General features: G+C 40.3%; 1 protein-coding gene across 1 annotated transcript in view; it reads left to right on the top strand.

Moving 5' to 3' along the window:
* Positions 1-330: 330 nt before the first annotated feature.
* tox3 (TOX high mobility group box family member 3) overlaps positions 331-26550 on the top strand; it is a 66715-nt gene continuing 40495 nt past the window's right edge. Inside the window, exon 1 of the mRNA XM_017459300.3 lies at positions 331-1092. Within this exon, the coding sequence (XP_017314789.1) occupies positions 991-1092 (102 nt within the window). The 5' untranslated portion in view covers positions 331-990. The remainder of the gene's footprint in view (positions 1093-26550) is intronic.

The raw sequence follows: 26550 nt of genomic DNA on the forward strand, positions 1-26550 counted from the left end.
TTATATTATTTCACCTTGCCACATAACTTGGTGCATCAACCTTTAAGCAGCAAAACCAAACAGTAGGCTACAGTATCTTGAAAACTGTTGAAAAAAAAAAAAAAAATAAAAAATAAAAATACACATTTCCCAATTTAACCCTTGGCTGTAAGGGGTTTGTGGAATGATTTATAATTTCTTCTATTACATAGCTCAAAATCACTGAAATTATTCACCCTACAAGCGTTAAGTTGCTCTCTGGGTTGCAGGAGCTCTATGTTACTACCCAATGGGCGTGGTTATCCAGGCGCGGGGCGTGGTCGCGGTTGGCCGCACGCTCTTCTTCTTCATTAAGCTTAAAAACACACAGCTTGATGTAGGCTGATGTTAACAAGGAGACTATTGGTTATCTCCGATCCCCTGAAGCCCGGCGGCATAATTAATCTGTAAACTGCACTTCGGAAGTTTTCTTTTCTTTTTTTTTTCTTCTTTAAATTTTTGGTTCCTTCCTGTGAGACCTGAAGGGCTGATAATAAGAAAAGAAAGACATTGAAAAGGATCATGGTGACGGAGAGAAGTACCCTATGGAAAGGGATGATTCTGGTTAGATTTTAGATTAGTCTCACTTTGGACACGGACGCATTTGATTTGAGTCTGATGCTGTGAAAGGACAGGCTGTATAGGACACACGGGTTTCACTTTGCTTCAACACCGTGTGTGTTATACCGGTGGGGTTTGGTCTCCTTTTGTGTCCCGCACTTCTCCTCCGAGCGCGCGCGAGACCCGGACATTTCCCGCACCTCCCCGAGTTGAACCATAGACCGGGATTACTAAAAACTTTTTGTTTGTTTGTTTGTTTGTTCTCCCTACTCTATAAACTGAATCGCTCTCTCATTTCTTTCTGTGACACTCCAGCTTGCAGCCTTCCTCTTGGATTGTAAATAAAGAAGGCAGCGCAAAGAAACACAAACTGGTCGCAGTGCAGCTGCGCTTTTCCAAAGGGGGGAAAACATGGATGTACGATTTTATCCGTCCTCAGGGGGGACTTCCATTCCTGGAGATCCACAGAACATGGATTTCTCCCACTGCTCTGGCTACTACAGCTACAACAAGGTGAGACAGGATGCCTTTAATCCCCCTCTTTGCACAAAGTTGCTTTTGCGCTCGTGCGCACTTCTTCCGCCCCCCCCCCCCCCCAACCCCTCTTTCATTTTATTTAAAATCCTGTGCACCTTAAAAAACAAACAAACAAACTTGTAACATAACAATTCACCACTTATTTTTCATAAATAGATCTAAATGATATTACACAAGGACCCGTTCCTTTTTTCGTGCATTACCCCTGGTTTGCACTGATGCCCTGACGCGCGTGCAACCTTGCAATGGCCAATCCTATAACCCTGGTTTTGCGGATTAATTAAAAAAATAAATAAAAAAAGAGAAGATCTTCCAATTGATTTTAAGCACTAAGATACCAGTCTGTAATCTTTCCTAAGTTGAATTGTGTGTGAAGTAAATGAGCATCTTTAATGGAGCAGGTGCGCGTGAGAACGCGCTCGATTCCTGTGGAAGGAAAAAAAAAAGGGCAAATTGTGTAGAAGTTGCAATGACTTTTTGACTTTAAGCGTCATATTTGGAAGCCGGGTAGATACTTGCTGATAGAGGGGGAGGCTTGTAGAGCTGAGAAAAACACACACACACACACACACACACACACACACACACACACACACACACACACACACACATAACCCGTTATTAAGAGTGTCACGTTGGATTAAGCAGTGATCGGTCATTCACCCGCGATTTGCACGCGCGTTGTTATAAAGAAGAAGAAGAAGAAGAAGAAGAAGAAGAAGAAGAAGAAGAAATAGCAGTTGTTATGTGAGGGTTCGAGACAAAAGCCGAGCTCGCGCGTTGCGGGACAATGCACGGATTGTGCGTTTTTGCTCCTGCGTTTCCACACCGCCGTGGACATCATGGTCTAATGATATGATTGGAATGTTTTCGTTTTGGGCCATTTGTGATTTGTGTAATTTGTTGACCTGGGAGGGGGAGGGGGTGGGGGTTGGGTGGGTTGCGGGGTGGGGGGTTGGGGGGGTGGATGAGTATTGTGTAAATGTTGCTTTTGGGGCACTAAAGTTTTCACAGCCAGAGCTGAAATTCCCAGTGTTGGTCAAATCTTCAAGCCTCCCTTTCCCCTCCTTGCTAAGATACCATCTTGTTTAACAAAGCATGTTTTGTGATGTGATACAACAGACTATCAGTGCCTAACTTAGTGAACTGCATCATGCAAAGAAGCCTGGTCGTTTGCCTTTATTTAAATAACATGTATGTACTGGCGTTAGGATATGCCAGGCATTATTGGCGAGCTATTTGTGGTTAGAATGCAACTGCTCGTTGTTAAAAATGAAATAATAATAATAATCATTAAAAAAAAAAAAAAAAAAAAAATCATCCATCAGGTCAGTGTGCTTGCATGACAAATATGTTTCTCATCAGCTCTGACATCTAATAATTGAGTCTGTGCTTGAGCCTGTGCTTTCAAACCTTCCTCATTTCCAACAAAGTCTTATTTTCATAGAAAATCAGAACACGAATCATGTTCAGAGTACACCAGGGCAAAGCGAGCACCGTTTTCTACTCCAAATGGTCCGGACTTTCTTACGTCGATACGGATGCGGATGATATTAATTGTGAACTCTGGGGATGGTTGTGTTTTGTGCCAAGCTCTAATTTCACAGGAGTGTAAAAAAAAAAAAAAAAAAAAAAAGAAAGAAAGGAAAAAAAGAGCTGCTGTAATCAGCGACGAGAGTTTTATCTTCTCACTTTGATAACCGATGAATAAACCTGCACATAAATCCACCTGACGTACCATCCGAAAAGTGTTTGCTAACGATAGCTGTGCAGTTGCGAAGCATTTTATAAGCGCCATTATCTCGAACCGTGTTGATCATTTACTTTTAATCGCAGCCTTCGGGAGTCTGTAACTCACACCAGTTATTAAGCGTTTCCTTTCCCGAAAAGTAATACATCGAAAACTTCCTTTTACGGATTAGTTGAAATCTATAGCCATATCAGAACCTTAATTAGCCACCGGTCTAATGAAGCTTCGGGTAATGTTGGATGATTGGATTAGGAAAAGAAGGGAAAAAAAAGAAAACAGCCGGAGAACACTTGAGGGAACTTTCTTTATCTGTGTAGAAGAAGAAGGAAACGAGGTGGTCGTAGTCATTCGGAGGAAATCAGGCGAGCCGTCATGTTTGACTGGGAAAAATAAATAAATAAATCAGGACTCGTTGAGAATTATTACATTCTTCTCCAACTCTCAAATCTTACCCAACATGCATATGGGAATGAATGAAAAGAAAAGGGTACTAAATGTACCTGAAATCATTTGTACCTTTTCTTTAGACTCAAATTCTTTAGATCTTTCTAAATATTTGACATTTCAGTATTTATGGGCTTTTACTATAAATGACCCTGAGCTACGGCTTTACGGCTACTTTTGCAGTTTGGTTTTGACGTCCGGCTGCCGATTGGCCGCTTCTCCGCTCTGTAATGAGTGCGGTTTGGGCCCGAGCGTACAGTTTAGACAGGCTGCACATGTGGTAGCAGTCAAGGCAAATTTACAAGGAAAAAAAAAGGGCCCACTTCTGAAAGGCTTAAACGAACACATGCCTACATTGTTTTGGAAGATCCCATTGTTGTTGTTGTTGTTGTTGTTGTTGTTGTTGTTGTGGTCGATGGTGGTGGTGTTTTCCCCCCCCTCCCTTCACATGTCAGTTTGTTGGAGGATTTTGAAGTGGAATTCTTTTTTTTTAAAAAAAAACTTGTACTCGGGTCTAAGCGTGAGCCGTGGGACGTCGCTGAGATGTCGGTACTCCATTTAATTTTGGTTGGCCTGAGTTTTTAAAACAACGTCCGGGAAAAAAGGGCGAGTCGGGGCTGACACGTTGGCCTCGCAGGCATGCGGAGACCATTAGTGGGGCTGGTTATGTTTTTATTGTGGTTTTACAATGATGTCAAGTACTCACTCCATTAGTGCACGGTAGATCGAAGTATCTACGGAAAGGTTTGACAGAAGGAACACAAAAGATCATTCAGTGGTAGAGCAAGCATCACATTGAACTCTCTCTCTCTCTCTCTCTCTTTCTCTCTCACTCACGCTCTGAAAAACTTTGCAGTTCTTTTTGGAAGTTTTCTTTTTCTTTAAAAATCCAAGACGATCCCAGGTTGACTGCATATGCTCTCTCTCTCTCTCTCTCTCTCTCTCTCTCTCTCTGTGTGTGTGTGTGTGTGTGTTTTTTCTATGCAAGTACTTTTTATTGTCCTAGAGAAAGATCTGGAGCTGTTTAACTCCGATAACAGGAGTAACACTAATGTAAATAATGAGACAGCATTTCCCTCAGTGGAGTTTGGCCACAGTTTGGTGTTTGTCAGCATTTCTAGTCTTCTGTTTCCTTCTCTAGCTCACTCTCGCTCTGTCTCTTTCTTTGTCCCTCTCTCATTTTCTCTCTCACACATTTCTCCCCCACCTTCTTGTCTGATGAAAAGCTTCATTCAGTTATGCAAGAATGGACGATTCTCTTTGTGCCTCGCTCTCGCCATGGCAACCCCACTGGACTTTGTGTCAGGAAGTGTGTGTGTGTGTGTGTGTGTGTGTCTGTGTGTGTGTGTGTGTGTGTGTGTGGGTTTCTACTAACAGATGGCAAATGTGTACACACACTCATGACAAATTGCCTCAGAAACCCAGTGTGGTAGCACTTCTCTATGTTCACCAAACCATATTAAACAAATCATAAATACACCATAAACAAATGGAGCAGATTGGGTTCCGCCGTCCAACTGGGCTTTGTAACATCTTTTGTGTTTTTGACATTGGATGCGTAAAGATGATGATGATGATAACGATAATGATGATGATGATGATGATGATGAAGAGGACGGGTTTTCGTGGCCGTAGCCGATTTATTTACAGTGTATTAAGGTGAAGAAGAGGAGGATTGCTGGAACAAAGATCCGGTTGTGTCACGCAGTTTCGTGCTCCTGTGCCAAAAAACAAAAGAAAAAAAGGAAATGAGGTGACAAGCATCAGAGATGGTAAATTACAGAGGTGTTTACACCCACTGATCTTCCCTACACACTCCTAAACGGCCCAACACACACATACACACGCACACACACACTCATTGTTACTGCAGCACAAAGGCAAACAAAACACCCATTCAGAAGCCCAAACACACACACACACACATACACACACACACTATTTTCCTGAGGCTACAGCAGCATTCTGTTGTTTTGTAGATCAGGCACGCAGGAGTTAAACTCTTAACTCAGTTCTGTGTGTGTGTGTGCGCGCACTGTTAACGTGTACACAGCTGCTGTCATTTCATCATACCCTCCACACTATTATTGACTCATTTTATTCGCTGACCATTATATCAGCCATCTTATTAAAACAGCAGTCTAAAGTGAAGTGTCACCGATAATAAACACATTACTCCTGCACCTATAATAATGTCGTTATTTGAAATAAACCTTAGACAAACTTTGATTTTCATTATGCTGTGCAGTGGATCTGGCTCATACATTCCTGTTGCATTTTTTCTGGCCCTGATATTAGCTCCGCCCCTAGCTAGAATCACCCTCTTTTCTAAACAGACAAAGACTGCGTGATTATGGATTTAAATCCGAGGGATGGCTTTAGCTAGGTAAGGGGAAAGCTTGGCTTGTCAGTCTTTTTTTAGTGCGACTGAAGATGGCGCTATATATTACAAGCTGCATCTTTAAAAACTTTGGAATTGTTTGGTGCCTTGTAGGACGAAGGCGAGCAATCGGCCATAGTTAGCGATGTTTATTTATACAGTAGCGTATCGATTTGAACTCCATTGCTTTTTCTTAAAGTGCATTAAGTAATTGGTTCAGGGTTTTGGTTCGATTTGTGCACTGGGGAGTGAAATAAACATATACTGTATACCCTCAACTTTAAACATCTGCAATTGTTCCACACCTGTTACATGAACATGCCCTGCTTGCAGCTCACAAAAAAAGTACTACAAAAGAGTAGACGTGATTGATGTGCATCATATAATCCTGATTTATATCTAAACAGAACCGATTTCAACCCGTTGTTAAATAAACAGTAGTAGAAAATGTCCTGTTGATGGCACATCGGGTCGTATTCGTCGTATTCGTATTTGTCTTGTCCTGCGCTTCCTTAGCAACACTTATAACCGTTGCCATGGCCGCACAAAGTTTACTTCTATTTGCGGTAAGTGAAAAACGCTCATCATTGGAAGAACGATCACGTGCCGAAAGGAAAATAAGCTTGGGCATCGGTGATCACATTTCAAACAAGCAGCTCTTTAGATGGAGATTGTGCTCAAGAGGAAGCAGATGTGGACGTTTTGTATCGCGTTTCCTCAGGACGACGTGTATTTTTGCCGTTTAATTGAAACGTCACTTTGTGTCATTTTTTAATCATTATTCAGTAGCTACAGTGGAACTAATAGGAAAAATAAAGTAGTTGCAAATGTGAAGAACGTACATCTGGACACACTGATAGCTCCTGGGACTTTGAGGCATTACGCATGCAGAAATTTGGCTATGCTTGTAGCACAAGAATTAAAATAAAAGCATGAAATTGTGTTTGAGTTCGCGGTTGATGGCACTCGCACATGAACGTGATACTGAAACTACGCTAACACTTACACAGAGGAAGTGACCTTCCAATCATATCATGTTCTCTTCAGAAAGATGAACAGAAATCAAATGAAGTGCTCATCTCTCTCTCTCTCTCTCTCTCTCTCACTCTCTCTCTCTCTCTCTCTCAATCCTTGTCCTAGATGAACTTGGGCTGTAATTTGATTGTGGTTCCAGGATGAGAGAGTCACACTTGTAGTCATATATCCTATAAATATATCCTATAAATCTCAAATAGCACGGGGGTATTATGTGTCTGAAAGATTTTCCTGTCTAATGTGTCCTCTACTGCACAGTATTTCCAAGGCTACTACAAGTGTTAAAGATGAGGAATGTGCGGAGTTATTTTGCTGGAAAAAGTAATCAGATGGAAATGCAGCACTGAGCTCATTTCGAGAACCACATAGCCACAATTAGATTTATAATCAGATCAGCAAACTGTTATAACCCAAGTTATGCAAGCACAATATTCACATATATCACTATGATTCATAATTGCTCTGCATTGTTCATATTAATATTACAAAATGCACTCTTAAAGCCCTCAGGTTCATTAAACCTACATACATATTTTAGAACAGCTTATTTCAAGAAGCATCAGCTGTCGAAGTCTACTTTAGTTTAAAATAAAAAAAAAAAATAATAAAAATAATCCTACGTAAGCCTTTCATGACGATTGACATAAATGTAGAGAAGTATTTATAAAGGTTTATTTTTTTGATGTTCACATAACACAGGGAGTTTGGTGTCGTGTTGCACTATTTGGCAACATTAAACGGTGGTGTTCATAGAGCTAGATGAAATCTATATGAGCTCTTTATGGTGACTGACAAACACACAAAAAACATTTGTTACTGCTTATAAATGAGGCATCGCATCAGCTGTCATAATTTCTCCTTTTGTCTGTTTTGGCAACACTAATGTTACTTTCATCTAAGTTAGCAAACACTTTTGACACTATTTGGCAGTACATAAACTAAGAGTGGTGTTTATAGAGCTTCATAAATCCTATATAAGCTCTTCATGGTGACTTGACAAAGTTAGAAAAAAGTTTACAATGGATTATTTCTAGACGCATCAACATTAATAAAATATACGCTCGTCAGTTTTAACAGTTAACAGTTAGAGGCAGTGTTTATAGGCCTACATAAAACCTACATAAGCCCTTTATGGCAATTGAATTAAACCTACATAAGGACTAATAAAGGCTTATACAGTAAGTTCTTCACTACAATTAACATAAATGAGCAAATAACATTTTATAGAAATTTAATTAGGCTATTATAAAATCTACATTTGCCCATTTTAGTAGAACTTAACATAGAGGCAGTGATTTTAGGAATACACGACACCTATATAAGCGCTTTATAACACCTGACATGAACGTGCACAAAGCATTTATGAAGGTTTATTTCAGCCTGCATGATTTTTGGCAATTTTTATCATGTTTATTTAACACAGAGAATTAAGCCTGGTGTCATGTTACACTGTTTGTCAACGCTTTACTTAAGACGGGTGGTGTTCATAGAGCTACATTAAATCTACACAAGCATTTATAAAGGCTTATTTCAACTAGCATATTGCTGTCAGTTTACACGACATGTTTACAAAACACAGGGAACAGGTCTTTACCTAAGGGCAGTGTTCGTAAGGCTACGTGAAATCTACGTAAACTCTTCACGGAGACAGACAAATTTATAAAAAAACCTTTCAAGTGGGTTCTTTCCAACTGTTTCAGCCGTAGTTACAACTTCTCTGCAACATATATACATTTATTGTACCAGTGAGCAGTTACATTGCCAAAGCACACAATCACAGCTCAGTGGTTTTTAAGTAAAACATTTCACCATTGGAAAATTTTGAGTGGTGGGTCCAAGAGAGTCAGGGGGCGGAGCTTAACACACTCAAAACTCTGTTTTTTGTTGTTTTTTTAAAAAAAAAAAGTGAGACGTAAAGCATGGACCGATTGTGGGAATAATGGATTTGACAAAGAGTTGCATCGTTGCTCGTGCCGCTTCCACAACGTATCTATATTCCATCCTTGTGATTGATTATCTTTATTGATAAAAGCAATTATGCTAATTTGTGCCCGACAGCCACCATTATCCAGATGAGATCAGCTGTTCTAGCGCCTTTAACATTTTTAACCTCACCTCCTCTGATTGTCCACACAAGCATATCTTTCCAAACAGGAGCATGATTTCCCATCGTCATGGTCTGCAGCAACTCAGTAATCACAAGTTGGATAAAATGGAGTCGAATCCGATTGGTTCCAGTCTTTTTATGGTAGAGAAATCACCCGAATGAAAGCTCCTCTGTGAAATTCTGGGAGTCAGCTTGCGTATTTTTTTCATATCCCATTAAACTCTGCCCAGTGTGGACTACTTCACTGGTTACCGTGCTAACACTAGGGTAAAACATGCCCGCTGATGAGAATGTTAATGTGCGGTTCACGACAAGACATTTGTAGCTATTACAGAGGTCATATGCATAAAATGAAGGACTGCACAAAGAAACCGGCGGTCGTAAGTGGTGTTTTAAATATGAAGCAAAACCAGAACGCCAATCGATAATGCCGTATTGACCCACATCACAGAGCCGAGATCAATCAGCAGACAATAAGGACTCTGCATGAGATATTCAGATGCATTGAAACATGAAACATGCATAAAATATCAGCACAGAGCTACGCACACATCCGCACACAGAAGCCATGGTACCGTTCAGACAGTTCCTGATTGTGGATTAAAGCTATTGCCCTTGTAATGTTTGACCTGAGAGAATTTCAGGACATTGAGGGATGTAATTGAATCTGGAAGAGTGAGGAATATGATATAAAGTCCAATGTGACTCATCTAGCAAAGCCATATTTCAAAAAAATTTCCATTGTTGTTTTTTTTTTTTTTTTTTTTTTTTCCTCCACTTACTAAATGCATGATGGCTGCAGAGGGAGCAGGTCAGCTGAGCTAAGACATTAGTATCATGTTACACTACTCGCTGACACTACTTTGGGGCTACATTAAACCCACATAAACTGTTCAAGCCCACTGACATAAACCAACATTAACATTTATAAAGGCTTCAGAGCGATTAGAACAAGTTTAAATGAAAACTTCCACAATGTTATCGACAGTAGTGCTTTGGATGTTGGTGTCTGCTTTATAAAGCCTTCGTTCAGCAGGTATGAGCTGTGTTCATAGAGCTACATATAATTTATATTAATAAGTATAATCATTTATAAAGCTGTCCCAAAGACTATTGTTGTAAGTTTCGGTAATACCACTGTTCACACGGCCACATGAGACCTACATAAGCCTGTCAAAAAACACTGACATACAGTAAACCAACACGAACATTTATATATTAAAAAAAATATTCAGTGCTGGTAGAACTGATGAAACGATAATGCTTTGAATATTTATGTCTGTTTTTCTTTAAACAGGTCAACAAGTATGAGCTGTGTTCATAGAGCTACATAAAATGTACATTCGGTCCTTTATAAAGGCCGATTTCAACAGCTGTCATAAAGACTACTTTTGTAAGTTTTGGTAGTATTCATTTGGTAGTGTTCATAGCGCTACATGAAACATACATAAGCTGTTTATGACAATTGGCTTAATCTTACACAAATATTGCTGATCCGCTAACGATTTACTTCGAAAGATTTCAAAACGCGTAGAGCTTATGATGCTACATGAAACCTGCATAAGACCATTATGAGAATTGACAAAACGCTACATAAGTGTTCATAATGGATTTTCTCAAGACGTGTCGGCTGTCATACAGCCTGCTTTTGTCCATTTTGATGTCAAGTTAACAACCGAGCTATGATGATGTCATGACTTTCTAATGCATTCAGCTCGTAAAGTGTCATAACCAGCCATCTATCTCACATAGGCGGTATGACAACATGACATTAAAAGGTATGACCGGCAAACTTCAATTTAAAAAGTCTCTTTATAACCATTATAACCTCGAATAAGGCTGTATAAATGTAAATATATGTCAGTTATCACGAAGGGCTTACGTAGATGTTATGTAGCACAATGAACACCATCCTTGAGAAAAGTGTTATCTATTTAAAAAAAAAAAATATTTAGATAACATTAGACCACTCAGATACATATTAGGAAAAGGAGAACAAAGGAACGAGGCATCATTTGTTAAGAGATGGTGAGCAGTGTCACCAAATCGTCCTGTGGGATTTGTCAGGAATGTTTTATTCTTAGAGAAGAGTGTCTCAAAGCGAAGAAGCTCACATTGCACCAATGCAATCTATTCACCAAACCATTTGGTCAAGGTTTAGAATGTCCTTGTTCTTTTGCTGGGGAAAAATAACCTGAAAATTAGAACCCAACCCATTTCCAAAGTTTTTTTTCCTTCTAGAAAAAAAAGAAAAGAAAAGAAAAGAAATCTCATTGTAGAAGTAAAGGGCTGATCTGGAATGTTGATCTGTCAAGCGATACTCCAGTTGTGACAACAGCCTCTGGTAAAACTAAGTAAGTATTTCCATGTATTTAATTCCAGAAAGTCTGAGGTCTTTCCCTCTGCTTGTCTGACAAATATTTCAAATAAAAGAGCACGGGAAACCTTTTCACAGACCGTAATTGTGTATCTGCTGTGTTTACTCTGCGAAAATGGATTCGAATAGGTTACAATAACAATTGTGCGGGTTTTAAACTTGAAGCTTTACAGTTGTTGCACGGGGCGTCGCAGCATTCGCGGCCTTCTGTAATTTATATGCTGTAATTGAGAATGTTTAGGTTTTTTTTTTATTTTTTTATTTTTATTACCAGCATTAGGTATTTTAGATTTTATTACCAGCATTGGGTATTTTATCTACAGTCCCATCAGCAGCTTGAGCACATTGAGATTTCATGTGTGTGCGCGCGTGTTTTTTTTTTTTAATAGTACTTTCCGAGATTATAATCGGATTAATTATAGCGCTCGTTTAATTTCTATAACTTTTAAACTAAAGATCAGAAGTAAATAGTGCAATGAATATCCAGTAGGAAAACAGCATTTCTCTCATAATGCTTGCGAAAGCTTTGTACGGTTTGCAGAAGGCTTTGCGGCATTAAGACGTCACTTTCGTGCTGTAGTAGTCTAGTGATTATATAAAAACAACCCAGAAACACTGATTGCTTCTAAAAGTCTGTCAGCCTAATATTTTTTTTTTTTTTTTTTTTTTTTTAATTATTATCATTGTGTGTTGAAGGAGTTCTCACTGAATGTTTTGCCTTGTTGTACACCATATAGTTCCATTTCAAGTGCTGTTCGGAGACTCCTATCCATGAAAAGTTAATGGTTAATTACGAAATAGCAAAGTAACACAGAGTAATCGCCATCGATAACAGCGCAGTAAGTTTACGTAAATGAGTTCTTGCTGTGAGTGTTGAGAAACAAGTCACAAAAATCCGTCAAAAGTACACGATGTAAACACTATATCAATCCCAGCTTGGGGTTACAATTAGTAGGATTTCTTTTATTAGGATTTGAATGTGGTGGCAATGTATTGCTTACAATACAAATACAATACAATACAATACAAAACAATCTGGCCTGAAAGAAAGCCAACAACAACAACCCATCATTTGTCTTTGCCTGTTTACACTGGTGCACTTACATACTAAGGTACAGGTACAGTATGTTATTTGAGACATGGGTTAAACACTACAGAATAATTCATGAGGAAGATGAGGAAGAGGAAAACATGGCAAGGACACAAACAAAGAAATATGTTTTGTCCCCATAATAGATATTTTGGGATTGGGATTGTTTTTGTGTTTATTTTTCCCTCATTAATATTTAATATTACTTCAATAACGAAGTTATGAAGTAATGAAGCATCTAATCAATTGTTGTATAGTAAATACACTGCAAGATATTTCTTAGCCTTGCATTTTTTTTACTCTAATTTCCGGCTGCTGTTGCTGTACATTTCATATCATTGAAAATAAACCATTAAATCAGTTTGTAGCTCGGTTTGTGCTGGAGTAAGAGAAAAATCGAATGTACAGCAAAAGAAAGACATCAATCTAAGACCTTTATACGATTAAAAACGCAGCATTAGAACAGCACAGTGAAAAAAAATAATCGACAATAACGCTGTACTTTATTATCTTTTGGAACCCGGATCACAGGACCCGGAATGTTCCGTTGTTATCATTTTGTTTTCCGTTAGTCACCTTTTGTTTACTAACCCATTGTTTATAGCCTCTTAATTTCACCCAGGCATCTGTTTTTCAGTTGTTGTGACATTTGGAAAAGTGTAGAAAGAAAGGAGAAGAACTCTGCCCTCATTAATGCAGCAGGAGAATGAGTTGTCTGATCGCATGCAGCAGACGATGAGGTGAAATCATACCGAACTGATTATTCCATTAGTCTTTTGTTACACTGCTCATTGTTGTGCTGCGCTACGCCCACAATGCTTTGCGGCTTTCGGTCGCTCGGCACGGCCCTGACGAAAACAGCAGGTGTTCAAATACAAGCGAGCAAAGAGTTTAGAGAGCGAAAGTAAATAAAAGACTCATTTGAATGTGCAAACAGAGCACGCTGAAAACGACCGATGGGAAGTAACATCTTTTCGTTGTCCCTCGCCGACAAAAGTGAAAAGTGATCACAGGCTCGAGTGTTGATCGGCTCAAGCTTTCTTTGACATTCTTTCTCCACAGCCACTCTCGCCTGTTTATCTTTTCTCATCCTGCCATTCTGTGGGATTTTCCCCAGCCAGGATGGCACTCCAGCACAGCTGCATGGTATGGAAAGCGAATAACCGGCTTAAAAAAGCTCATTAGTTAGTGTTCTTCCAGCTAAAACCCCACAAAAACAAGTCATATGCGAACACAAGGTAGCGGGTTAAATATCCGAATCGGTTCCAAATACGTTTTAATTACCTTCCACGGAAACCTAATACAAATCGGAAAAGCACCATCACTCCTTCTCCAGAGTTTTAATGGCATCCGTTATAGCAGCGCATTAGACCGATAAGAATAAAGAGTCTTTGTTTTCTCCAGGAATGTAATAGGAATGTAATATCATTTATTTTAAATGCTAATTCGTTCACTCTCTCTCTCACTCCTCATTTTTCACTAGTCAGAATCTTGTCCTTGGAATGATTTGGTTCATTTCCATGTGTAGATTACAGCCCCACATCATCATCATCATCATCATCATCATCATCATTATCCTCACATTCACAGCTCCGAGTCTAGTATTTGACTGCTTTCACATTTTCACACTAGGCATTCTATTCTACAGAAAATACACTATCTGAAGAGCTTTTTGTGCTGCCATGGAAAAAAAAAGAGGCTCATATAAGGCACCCACTGTCACCATAACAACATTGTTACCGCTTCTGCGTTCCAATAGCACCGCCTAATATGCTAGCTTATCCGTCGTTTCACCTTTCTCAATATTTGTTTTAGTTTAACTTTGAAATATTATACTGCTTCACAGATAAAACCGAATTTTCGACCTTATTTCTTCCTTTCTCCCACCTGCCTGCTTGAGCTGTGAGTTGATTGGCCACAAAAACGTTTCTGAAGTAATGGAAAATATCAGTGCTTTTTAAAAAACAACCACATGGTCACATCCATGTTCTTTACAATTATGTATCCGGATAAGCGGTATCTTCTATACCGCTTATCCTTTTCAGAGTCACGGGGAACCTGGCACCTATCCCAGGGAGCATCAGGCACAAGGCAGGGTACACCCTGGACAGGGTGCCAATCCATTGCAGGGCATAATGACATACACACTCATTCATACACTACAGACACACCAATCAGCCTACCATGCATGTCTTTGGACTGGGGGAGGAAACCAGAGTACTGGAAGAACATGCAAACTCCACACACAGAGGGCCACGGTGGGAATCAAACCCCCGACCCTGGAGGTGTGAGGCGAACGTGTTAACCACTAAACCATGCACCCTTAGATAGATAGATATAGATAAAGAAATGACAAAGACAAAGAAATGATCAGTCTATAATTTTAATGGTAGATTTATTTGAACAGTGAGAGACAGAATAACAACAAGAAAATCCAGAAAAACGCATGTCAAAAATGTTATAAATTGATTTGCATTTTAATGAGAAATAAGTATTTGACCCCCTCTCATTCAGAAAGATTTCTGGCTCCCAGGTGTCTTTTATACAGGTAACGAGCTGAGATTAGGAGCACACTCTTAAAGGGAGTGCTCCTAATCTCATCTTGTTACCTGTATAAAAGACACCTGTCCACAGAAGCAATCAATCAATCAGATTCCAAACTCTCCACCATGGCCAAGACCAAAGAGCTCTACAAGGACGTCAGGGACAAGATTGTAGACCTACACAAGTCTGGAATGGGCTACAAGACCTTTGCCAAGCAGCTTGGTGAGGAGGTGACAACAGTTGGTGCGATTATTCGCAAATGGAAGAAGCACAAAAGAACTGTCGATCTCCCTCGGCCTGGGGCTCCATGCAAGATCTCACCTCGTGGAGTTGCAATGATCATGAGAACAGTGAGGAATCAGCCCAGAACTACACGGGAGGATCTTGTCAATGATCTCAAGGCAGTCACCAAGAAAACAATTGGTAACACACTACGCCGTGAAGGACTGAAATCCTGCAGCGCCCGCAAGGTCCGCCTGCTCAAGAAAGCACATATACATGCCCGTCTGAAGTTTGCCAATGAACATCTGAATGATTCAGAGGACAACTGGGTGAAAGTGTTGTGGTCAGATGAGACCAAAATGGAGCTCTTTGGCATCAACTCAACTCGCCGTGTTTGAAGGAGGAGGAATGCTGTCTATGACCCCAAGAACACCATCCTCACCGTCAAACATGGAGGTGGAAACATTATGCTTTGGGGGTGTTTCTCTGCTAAGGGGACAGGACAACTTCACCGCATCAAAGGGACGATGGACGGGGCCATGTACCGTCAAATCTTGGGTGAGAACCTCCTTCCCTCAGCCAGGGCATTGAAAATGGGTCGTGGATGGATAGTCCAGCATGACAATGACCCAAAACACACGGCCAAGGCAACAAAGAAGTGCCTCAAGAAGAAGCACATTAAGGTCCTGGAGTGGCCTAGCCAGTCTCCAGACCTTAATCCCATAGAAAATCTGTGGAGAGAGCTGAAGGTTCGAGTTGCCAAACATCAGCCTCGAAACCTTAATGACTTGGAGAAGATCTGCAAAGAGGAGTGTGACAAAATCCCTCCTGAGATGTGCGCGAACCTGGTGGCCAACTACAAGAAACGTCTGTGATTGCCAACAAGGGTTTTGCCACCAAGTACTAAGTCATGCTTTGCAGAGGGGTCAAATACTTATTTCCCTCATTAAAATGCAAATCAATGTATAACATTTTTGACATGCGTTTTTCTGGATTTTTTTGTTGTTATTCTGTCTCTCACTGTTCAAATAAATCCACCATTAAAATTATAGACTGATCATTTCTTTGTCAGTGGGCAAACGTACAAAATCAGCAGGGGATCAAATACTTTTTTTCCCTCACTGTATATCTATCTATCTATCTATATATATATATAAAATGTGAGTTACTGTTTGATTATATTAATTCCCAGTGTGAAAGCAGCCTTAAATAGTGCTGTTTGGCATTCTGGTCTTTAATTCTCTTCAGTTTATATCTCCACTGCCAAACATCTTGTACGTCCCAAATACAGCGTGTCACTTTGATGATGTTTTCTGTTACACTTTCAATCCGAGTCCAAACAACACTGTTTGTGTACTCTCGTGATCCAAGGACGCTCATTTCCAAAGCCTGGAAACTCGTACTGTAGGTTGTGCTTGACAGAACTAATGTGAGCAATTAATCATTTGACTCTCGCACGTGAGATGATAGTGAATCAGACACGTGGAAGAAGATAGGGACCTTTCACACACATGTTTGCACTGTCTTCCAGTTCACCAACCATGAAATTGTTTTCATACCCATCACGGCATGTTTTCAATTGTAATACAAGCCTTCGGTTCCTGCAAAGTCGGCAAAGTGCTTATTCTTTTCCCCGTCTCTTCTCTTTATTTATATGGCTAAATGAAGCTTTGGGCTCGATTGTGCCGTAATAAGTTTTGACACATGTTCTCATTTTGATGCTGAATGAAAAAAAAAAATCAGGAATGAATATAAAACCAGAGAGTTCAGTGAGCATTAACTTGACTCTGGGGGGAAAAATGAGAAAGAAAAGATGATTGAAGCAGTGCAAGTCTTTCAGAGGAACATATGGTTCTCCTCAGTGTGCATATTTATTCCATACACGTATTACAAGCCGAGAGTGGCTGCTTTGTAGATGGCTTCCAAAAATTGTACAGTGATTGCTTCATTGCTGATGTGATTTCTATTGGCCTCAGAAGTATCCTTAACAAAAATGCCAGGCTGTTCCTCTGTGCTACAGAGTAAATGAATGTTGCATTTTGGTCCTAATAAAGTTGCATTAGGGAAGCTGAGCAGCTGGTTCCCATCTGGAGCTTATTGGGATTGTATTGACGTGAGGAGGAGGCATGTAGCAGTAGGCATACGTACGCTACCCTCCATTAGAAACCCTTCAGATTTAACTTTTACCCCTCAAACTCCAATGATCTCAGGTAACTTACATCAATCGTTCTCCCTACCTTTGCTATTAGTTTCACTGTAGTCACCGAGTAATAATTACCGAGTTTTTATTTGATTAGCACATACACTAAATAGGCAAAAGTTTCTGGACACCTGACCATCACACCCATATGCCGTTCTTCCGCAAACTGCTGCCACAAATATTGGAAGCCCACAATTGTGTAGAATGTCTTAGTATACTGTGGCATAGAGAATTTCCCTTCACTGGAACTTAGAGGCCCAAATATGTTCCTGCATGACAAAGCCTCTGTGCACAAAGCGAGCTATATGAAGACATTGTGTGCCAAGTTTGGAGTGGACAAATTCTAGAGTCCTGCATAGAACCCTGACGTCAACCCCACTGAACACCTTTGGGATAAACTGGAACGTTGACTGCACCCCAGGCCTCCTCACAAAACATCAGTGCCTGACCTTAATAATGCTCTTGTGGCTGAATGAACAAAAAATTCCCACAGCCATGCTGCAAAATCTCATGGAAAGCCTTCCACTCTTCCCAGAAGAGTGGAAGCTATTGTTATAAAAGCAAAAGGGGGACTTAAATCTGGAATGAAATGTCCAACAAGCACATATGGGTGTGACGGTCAGGTGTCCACATACTTTTGGCCATATAGTGTATTTCTCTTATAACAATAACATGATAATGAAATGGACACACGACATAACGGACGATCTGAATTAATATAAGATGTATGTTGTAGGTGGAGTGCAAAAGTTGGCGCATACTTAAAGTAAAGCTATTTTCTTAAATAGTGGCTATTAAGAAATAGCAAGTTATTATTAGTTAGTTAGTTACAATTACATTTATATAGCGCTTTACATAGCATGGGAGGGTGGATCTCCTCAACCATAAATAGTGTGTAGCATCCACCTGGATGGTGCGACGGCAACCATAGTGCACATATTAGTGGGGAGGAAAGAGTGATATAGCCAATTCAGAGATGGGGATTATCAGGGGGCCATGATAGAGAAGAGCCAATGGGGGGATTTCGCAAGATTTTCACCCTCACTCTTTACTAGAAGTGTCCTGGGATTTTTAATGACCACAGAGAGTCAGGACCTCGGTTTAACATCTCGTCCAAAAGACACAGTATAGTGTCCCTTTCACTATACTGGGTCATTAGGCCCCACACAGACCACAGGGTGAGCGCCCCCTGCTGCTCTCACTAATACCACCAGCACCCTTAGTTTTCCACCTGAGGTCTCGCATCCAAGAACAGGCCAGACACAACCCTGCATAGCTTCTATAAGACAGCAGGCGAGAACTGCAGGAAGATATGGCTCTGGCCGTACGTTATTAGGAACGTAATTTGTGTATGTTGACATTTACAATGCAATGTCTGGTATTATAACAATTTTACAAAATGGTGTGAGAAGAGGCTGTTCACACTGAGTAAAAGTACCAAATAATTAAAGTAGCTATTAATTCCTATTTTCTGATACATTATTTTCTGAAACTTAAACCAGTTTTTGCTGGTGGGCTCAAGCATTTCAGTCATATTATTATTACTATTATTCTTATTATTACTCATTATGATAGTAGTGAAAAGGATTACCTTGATGATTTTGTATAACCTTGAGGCATTAATCTAATAGTTTCCTGTTGAACCAGTTTTTTAACATTCAAATTTCTAGGTTATTATACTGGACCTGCTGAAGTTTCCTAGGAGTTTTAACACTTTTAGAACGGATATGTTTAGACCAAGGCCATGATCTAAATGAGCTTATTGTTTGAATGTAGCTGAAAAATCAACTTCCTCCTGTCCGTGTAGTCGTTTATTCATTCATTCATTCGTTCATTCATTCGACTTCCGTTAGCACTTTATCCTGGTCAGGGTTGTGGTGTCTTTGGAGTCAATCCCAGGAATACTGGTTGCAGGTGGGAGAGTATTGACCCTGGAAGGGATGCCAGTCCATAGCAGGGAACCATGCACACACTTATTCACACCTAGGGGCAATTCAGAGTCCCCAATCAACCTTTTTGCATGTTTTTGGACAGAGGGAGGAAACAGGAGAATATGGAGAACTTCCCATGGAGAAATTCCAAACCGACAGTAACCCGAGCTCAGGATCAGACCCTGGAGCTGTGAAGCAACTCCATAATGCCCCGAACCCCCATAATGCCCCTCCAAAGAAAGATAAAAATTCATTTAGTCAGCTATCTTACCTGTATGAGCACAGTGCAGTTACTTTGAGAAGTTTATGTTACCTTTAAAGATGAAGCTCGCCCACGATGACATTTCTTTTGTCCAATGAATTTTATATTTTATTGAGCTTGGACATACTGGGCTCAAATTGCTTTTTCACAGTAGCAGAGAAATGCTATTACAAGGCTCATTGGCACACTATTCACTCCTTACACGGTTTGGATGAAAATAGTAGAGAATGTAGATAGTGGGCTTTTGAAGGGATGTGTTTTTATGATGGCGAATGATCTACTTTGACTAGTGGCAGATCGATGAAAAGCATCACTAACCTTACTCAACCCTCACGCTCCTCATCTTCCTCACAACTCCGTTAAATTACACTGGCAAATTGGACACAAGCATATTCTCTCCTGAAACATAAAAGATAATATCCTTTCTTTCCTTCATTTCCCAACTCTAGTTTTTTATTTTTTTTTTTTCTTTAGTTTTTGAAAAATATAACAAAGTATCAGTAGCATTAACTGGGTTTGGAATAAAATATTTCCACCATCGGTCAAGGTTAAAGCAGTCACAATGGAGTAGTGTGGAAATGACGCAGTTCTTTAACATTGAACATTTATTCATATTTAAGAGTTATCCTAAAAGAGACGGAATTAAGACTTTAAACCCAGTAAAGAAATTAAAGGTGAGGTCTGCACTGATGGTGGACGCTCCAGTTCATCCCAAAGGTGTTCAGTGGGGTTGAGGTCAGGGCTCTCTGCAGGACACTCGAGTTCTTCCGCTCCAGCCTTAACACACCGTGTCTTCATGGGGCTCGCTTACAGGGGCATTGTCATGCTGGAACAGGTTTGGGCTTCTTAATTCCAGCGAGGGGAAAATTGCAATGCGAGAGCATACAAAGACGTTCTATACAATTGTGTGCTTCCGGCATTGTGGCAACCGGTTGGGGAAGAACCACATATAGATGTGATGGTCAGGTACCTACATACATTTGGCCATCTAGTATCTGTTGTTGTGTTATGTTAGCTACTACTTTTTAGCCAAGTGTGTTAGGAATACAATTATGATTCATCTACGTCTGATTTAAATGAAATTAAGTTAATTGCAATGCCAGGGAGTTAGGTTATGCAGCTAGAATCGCTGTATAATCAGCCTTAGATGAGAAATCCTTTTCTCTTTACTAACAATGTGTGTAAGTAAGTAAATAAATAATACAGAGCATAAAAGAAACTCAGCATGTTCTGCTGTGGGTGTGTGTCGATGTATGTATATATATATATATATATGCACGCCCACACGCTCGACCCGCTCGTCCACTTGTCTCGGGGTCACCAGATGCATCCGACCAGCTGTTATGTTGGACACTCGCAGCAGTTCTTCAATCCAGAAACTCTCTCAGTTTAACGAAGAACCTTCATTGCCTCCTGTTTTCTTGGCTCACACGTGAAATCACTGGAGATTCGAGAGAAAGCAGAAGAAGAAGAAGAAAAAATGTTTGCACGAGCAAGCTCCAAGCACCTAATTCGCTTTACAGCTGCATCATTTTGTTTTTGGATTCAGATTTGTAAAATGTGTCACAGACAAGGCTGGGAAAGTTAAAGAAAAGGAGACATTGACTCTTTTTGACTTCCAATCTTTGTAATTACTCTGCTGATCAGCCGTTTTTCTCTCTCCCATCAGAAAAGAAAAAAAAAAAAACCCATTCGTTTAAAGGCTGATTCGTGAGGTCTGTTCATCAGCGTGCTATCAAAAGCTGAAGGCAATTAAGTTGTTATCTGCTTTATCTATGTCCCTTAGCCACTGTAATGGATATGGATGAGATTGAGTTGGACAGTTTCAGTCTGAAGTGCGTTTAATACTGAGTAAGAAATAATACAGGAGTGATGTGCTTTCTGATTAGTGTGTATTTGTATTTGGGCTGGGAATCTAGGCTAAAGGATAAAGCGGTAGAGGGAGGATGGATGGATGGATGTAAATATCTCTTAACGCTCAAAGGAGAGGTGGCAAAATATACAGTTTAGCTGAGGCTTTTAAAAAATTTTTTACACCCTGCTCTTGCAAACAGAAAAAAAAAAAAAAAAATAGTTTTTCTGCTTTTTCAGCCAAAACAGCTGTCAAAATAAATAAAATAAAATTCAACCGAGCAGAAAAGCAAATTCACTGAAAGGCAAAGATTGTGTGATAAGATCTACATTTGCTACTCATAAGACTTACTTTTGCTTTTGCGCTAGCTTTATTGACACGACCTTTGAACCGTGAATGAAGTCGCGGGTTTGTGAACCGATAGAAGCCAAGTGGTATATTTGATTAGGAATAGAAAAGGAGAATTATTAAGTAGCTATCACACTGAACTTTTGCCTCGCTGTTGGTTCTTCTGTATCTTCGCTGTCTGTAAGAAATTTCTAATTAGCACTGCTGCCAAAGACACTTGAAGTACTTTCAACACGAGCTCTCAGAGGGATGGGACGTTCCGCTTCTTTCGACATTGATATGCCACCAAAGCCAGAGCTCTGTTCATCAAGTGTATACAGTACTGTACCTGAGCCAATTCTTAAGAAAACTTATGTAAAACACCACCAAACTGAAGGAACATCTAGAAGTTGCAAAGAACAGGCCTGTTGCTTCAAAGTAAACTCCTGAACATGGGTTGCGTATCTGAAGGATGATTGGCTTTTTGTTTTTGATAAAGCGACGCATTTACATTTTCGCATGCAAGTTCCTTTTTGCGTTAACAATCTTAGAAGCAACGTGAAACACTTCCTCACTCTCAGAACTGGCACAAGGTGCTGGAAGAAACGTCCGGGCTGCAGAAACGAAAGAAGAGTACCGAATATTGTTTTGTGCCTCGCTATAGAAATGATGGTTAGCAAAATTATATTGGTTACATTTTTAGAAATTCCAAACAATTGATGTGATTCGCAGTAGTGGTACTTAAATGACGCGTCATCTTTGTGGGTGGCGTTACGATCGTGTTGACGTAATGTCATTAGGACGTAATTACAAGGTAGCGTTGATCCCTTACAGCTCCAGGGTCCTTGGTTCGATCCTGGGCTCGGGTTACTGTCTATACGGCGTTTTACATGTTCTCTACATGTCCCTGTGGGTTTCTTCCACGTTCTCTCGTTTCTGCATGGTGCCCAGTCAGAGTGTATTCCTGCCTTGCACTCAGATTTCCTGGGATAAGCTCTGGATCCACGACCACGCTGACCAGAAGAAAGCACTTCCAGAAGATATATGAATGAATGTTGGCCCAGTATCCTCACCACTCAGTAGCATCGGTCCATCTTTATTTGTTGATAGTATGGCGATCAGAGTGTTTCAATTTGATCCCAGCGGCTTAAATCTGGGTTAGTGTCTAATCTGAGTGATTACACGCCGTCACTGTGTTTAATCACTGACATTACGGTAAAGAAATCAGTAGTATCTGGTCCGATTGATTCTGTAGTGGGACCGAGAGGCAAAGCCTAATCTCAGCTGTTCCGCAGCGGGCATGAGTGTGTATGTGCGTCTAATGATTGTGAGGCTGAAGGGTTAGCCGACGAGAGCCGCGACATTTGGTGTAATTCACCAGAGCGAGAGCTCGCACTTTAGAGCGATGCCGTCGGACGGCCACGAGGTTGAGAGCTAATTAGAGCTTTGAAAGCCTATCAGTGCTGCGTGATTGCTGGCTCTAAACGGCCGCTATTTGGTATGCTTAGAAAGTTTTCCCCTCCCAGTGAGGGCCAAATCGACGGCAAATTATTTTCGTTTTAATTGCTTGTAGGTGGAGACATGAAATAATAGGGCATATTTGTGTTCAATCCACTGCATTTTGTATCACAATGCGGAAGAAAGCGCTGTTAGCAGGAGTTAATTAACAAATATGAGAAATTGCTCTATGCGCTGGTGGCGCGCTCGCAACAGGCAAACCCGTGAGTACTAACAACAAAGTGCTACATAAATCAAAGTGCTTTGCCTTGCCAAAGCAGAACCCTTGGGAGGTACCGTAGTGCTTAATTAGAATCTAGGAGGATCTTGTTTTAAGTGCTGGCTGATCAGGCTCTTGAATAACAATGACGAATTAGGCCCACCAACTGCCAGCTGTGTGTTTTGGAATGTAGAAAACATTATATCTTATTTCTACACAGTTAATAAAGTAGTATGGGAATGGCGCCATGCTTAAGGCACTCCTGTTTCGTGTAGATTTGTGGAGGCATATTAAGCGCGGGATTACTATTACTGGCAGCCGTGCTGCCAAAATTAGTCCGGTGTATTCATTTCAAAATTACCCAGATGGGGTTACATAGACTATATCGATTTTATGAGGCTATTTTATGAAAGCTTTCTTTTCACAGTGTACTATATGGAAGTTTGTCTGCCAGTCTTAATACACGGACCTGGGAAAATTAGAGTAGTATGGTTTTGGTCACAGAGTATTGCTGGGTTTTAACACAAGCTTAAAAATGGCTTAATGGCACACCGTCATACTGAAAAACCAGTGTCTGGCGTTTAGATTTGTCTAAATTTTCCAGTGTGGAAAAACGTATAATTGGCTGAACGTTGCCATTGAATGTCCATACTGTTTGGGAAAAGAGGTCTTCGATGGGTCTTTCAAGAGTTTCAAGAATGTTTCTTATCTTCTTAAAAGACTTGGAAGCCTTTCTGCTGGGGAATTACTCTGTTGTAGGGTCCTACATAGAACCCTTATAGAGAGATTTAACCCTAAGACTGCAGAATATTTAGTAAATCATATTGATTTGCTCTCCAGACTCTAAAACCTAAACCATTTATAAGTTCGTGAGTTTGTCACTCTTAGAGAATCCTGAACGGTTCTAAACAGAATGCTACAGTGTTTTCCTGGCAGAGATTATTGCAGTTGAATCCAAGTAACCTCTACGGGGGGGAAATATTCCACACTACCCTAGGGTTTTTCTGGTGTGTCCTTCTGGGAGAGCCCATAAATGTTATATGTAGAACCCTACAACATAGGGGTTCTCTTTTAACAAGGGTTGCAAATAGAACCCGATCAGGAAGCTAAAACGACCAACCATCGCAGGAATGTTTTTCCTGGAGTGCATGAGTTAAACGTGGATTATGAACTTTTTTTGTGTGTACAAACAAAGAAACAAACAAAAATGTTACATCTTTCACCCTAAATTTTTCTTTCGTTTATCCTTCTAAAGGAGTTCTAGGCAGAAGGCAACATAGGAAAGAAAGGATACAAAAGGGGCATCCTTTCAGAAATGCTTAAGTATAAACCCTGAGGTTACAGTAGCTAGAACTCTCCAAACCATCCAAAGAACCACAGAGGAACCTTTTTTTTTTCTTTATCTTGCACTCTATAGTATTTTTTCTCCCTGAGGGAAAGATCTATGTAGAAGGGGTTTCCTCTTTCAGAAAAGGTTCCAAGTAGAACCCATGTAGAAAGCTAGAAACATACAAACTAGCCCAAAAAAACCCCAACATCGTTCTTTAAGCAAAATGGTTGTCTCGTGCACTGTCAAGGATTCTTCAGTTTGTCTCTCTGGTGGAAACTTCCATGAAGAACTTCCCTGATCAGACTCAATGGTTCTTTGGATGGTTTGGAGGTACCAAGATCATTTATGTGGTAGAAGACTCTGAATCGTTGAAAGAACCATTGAAGTGCCCTGTTTTCTATCCGCATTTATGATTATTGCTGGCTCAGTGGTGACAGCACTGGACCGTCGAATGGGAAGAACCGTCCGAATCTGAGTACCACCAATTTTAAGTCGCTTTGGGTGAAAGCGTTAGCCTGTATATTAGCATGCAATCCTGAAACCATGCTAATGACAGAGGGTCACAACATGATCAAAGCTAGAGTGATGGGAATGACTGACACTTGTGAGAGTTGCGTAGCTTACAGTGGTGCAGATGTGCCACAGACGGGCATATGGACTGCCTGTCTCGCTTGGCACCCCAAACAGCCATCTGGCCCTAATTATCCCTTAAACACGCTTTGTTATACATGACAACTCTGATCTGACAGCATCTCCACCAGTGTGTGAAACGCAGTGCCTCTGGCGAGAGAGCGGAATAACAGATTAGAAGGCGTCAGTCACACAGAGATTGATTTGAATATCACTGGATGAATGCAAGAACAGACCAAAGTGAATATTAACCAAGTGTGAGTTTTACGCGCGTCTTTATAAAGGGAATCATGACACTATTTAGAAGGTTCAGAGAAATCGAGAACGTAAATCCAAAGGCGAATTTCACGAGAAGTGAAATTTACGAATTGCCGTCATGTACGGTGACGTGCAAAAATTTGCACGCCCTCAGGACTAGAGATGACATGATATTTTTTTCCCATATCGATACTGATACTGAAATATTCATAAACATTAATATCAGTCTGCAAACTGAAGTCGACCGGTAAAAAAAAAAAAAAAAAAAAACCCTCCTCCTTCTTTTTTTAATGTGCGTGCTGATTTTCGAATATTTTTTTTCGTTCGTTGTCCGTTTGCTAATCTCATTGTCCGTTTTCACCCTGACACCATGGGTGATGCAAACTTTTGCACTCAACTCTGCATAATTATACTTTTTAGCATACAGTGGCACGTTTTTTTTTTTGCATGTCATCTTGGAAGGACGTTGTGGTGAGAGTACGTGAAGATTACGGTCATTGCTCGAGATCAGTGGAAACTCCAATCTTAAAGTATGGTTTCATCATTATTACCCATTAACCATCATTGATTACTTAAGATTTATCATCAGTCTGGGCAGTTAATGTTCTAGAAACCAGAAACTGAACTGGATGAAATGTTAGAAGGATCAAACGTTAGGATGTGGGGCGTTGCTAGCTTTTGTATCATGAATACCAGCTTTTCATATGAATTCGTACTGAAAATTGTCATTGTTAGTCTGAATTCGTCCAAACGTCTAACTCTGTCAAACTTGATGCCTTCAACTAAGGTGAACGATGAGATAAAGTCTCTCTCTGTGTTTGCTCTGGTGATGGAATGGCAGAGAAATATCTCTCCCTTTACCAGCCTGATGGTTTGTCATACTGCTTTCTCCTCCGGGCCTGACTTGCTCTTTTATTATCCGTAATTGTCGGAGTGATTTGTCGGAGTGATTTGTTGCAAGGTTGAGGCTTTGTGCAG

Source organism: Ictalurus punctatus, chromosome 27 (genome assembly GCF_001660625.3).
Source record: "Ictalurus punctatus breed USDA103 chromosome 27, Coco_2.0, whole genome shotgun sequence".
Lineage (NCBI taxonomy): Eukaryota > Metazoa > Chordata > Actinopteri > Siluriformes > Ictaluridae > Ictalurus > Ictalurus punctatus.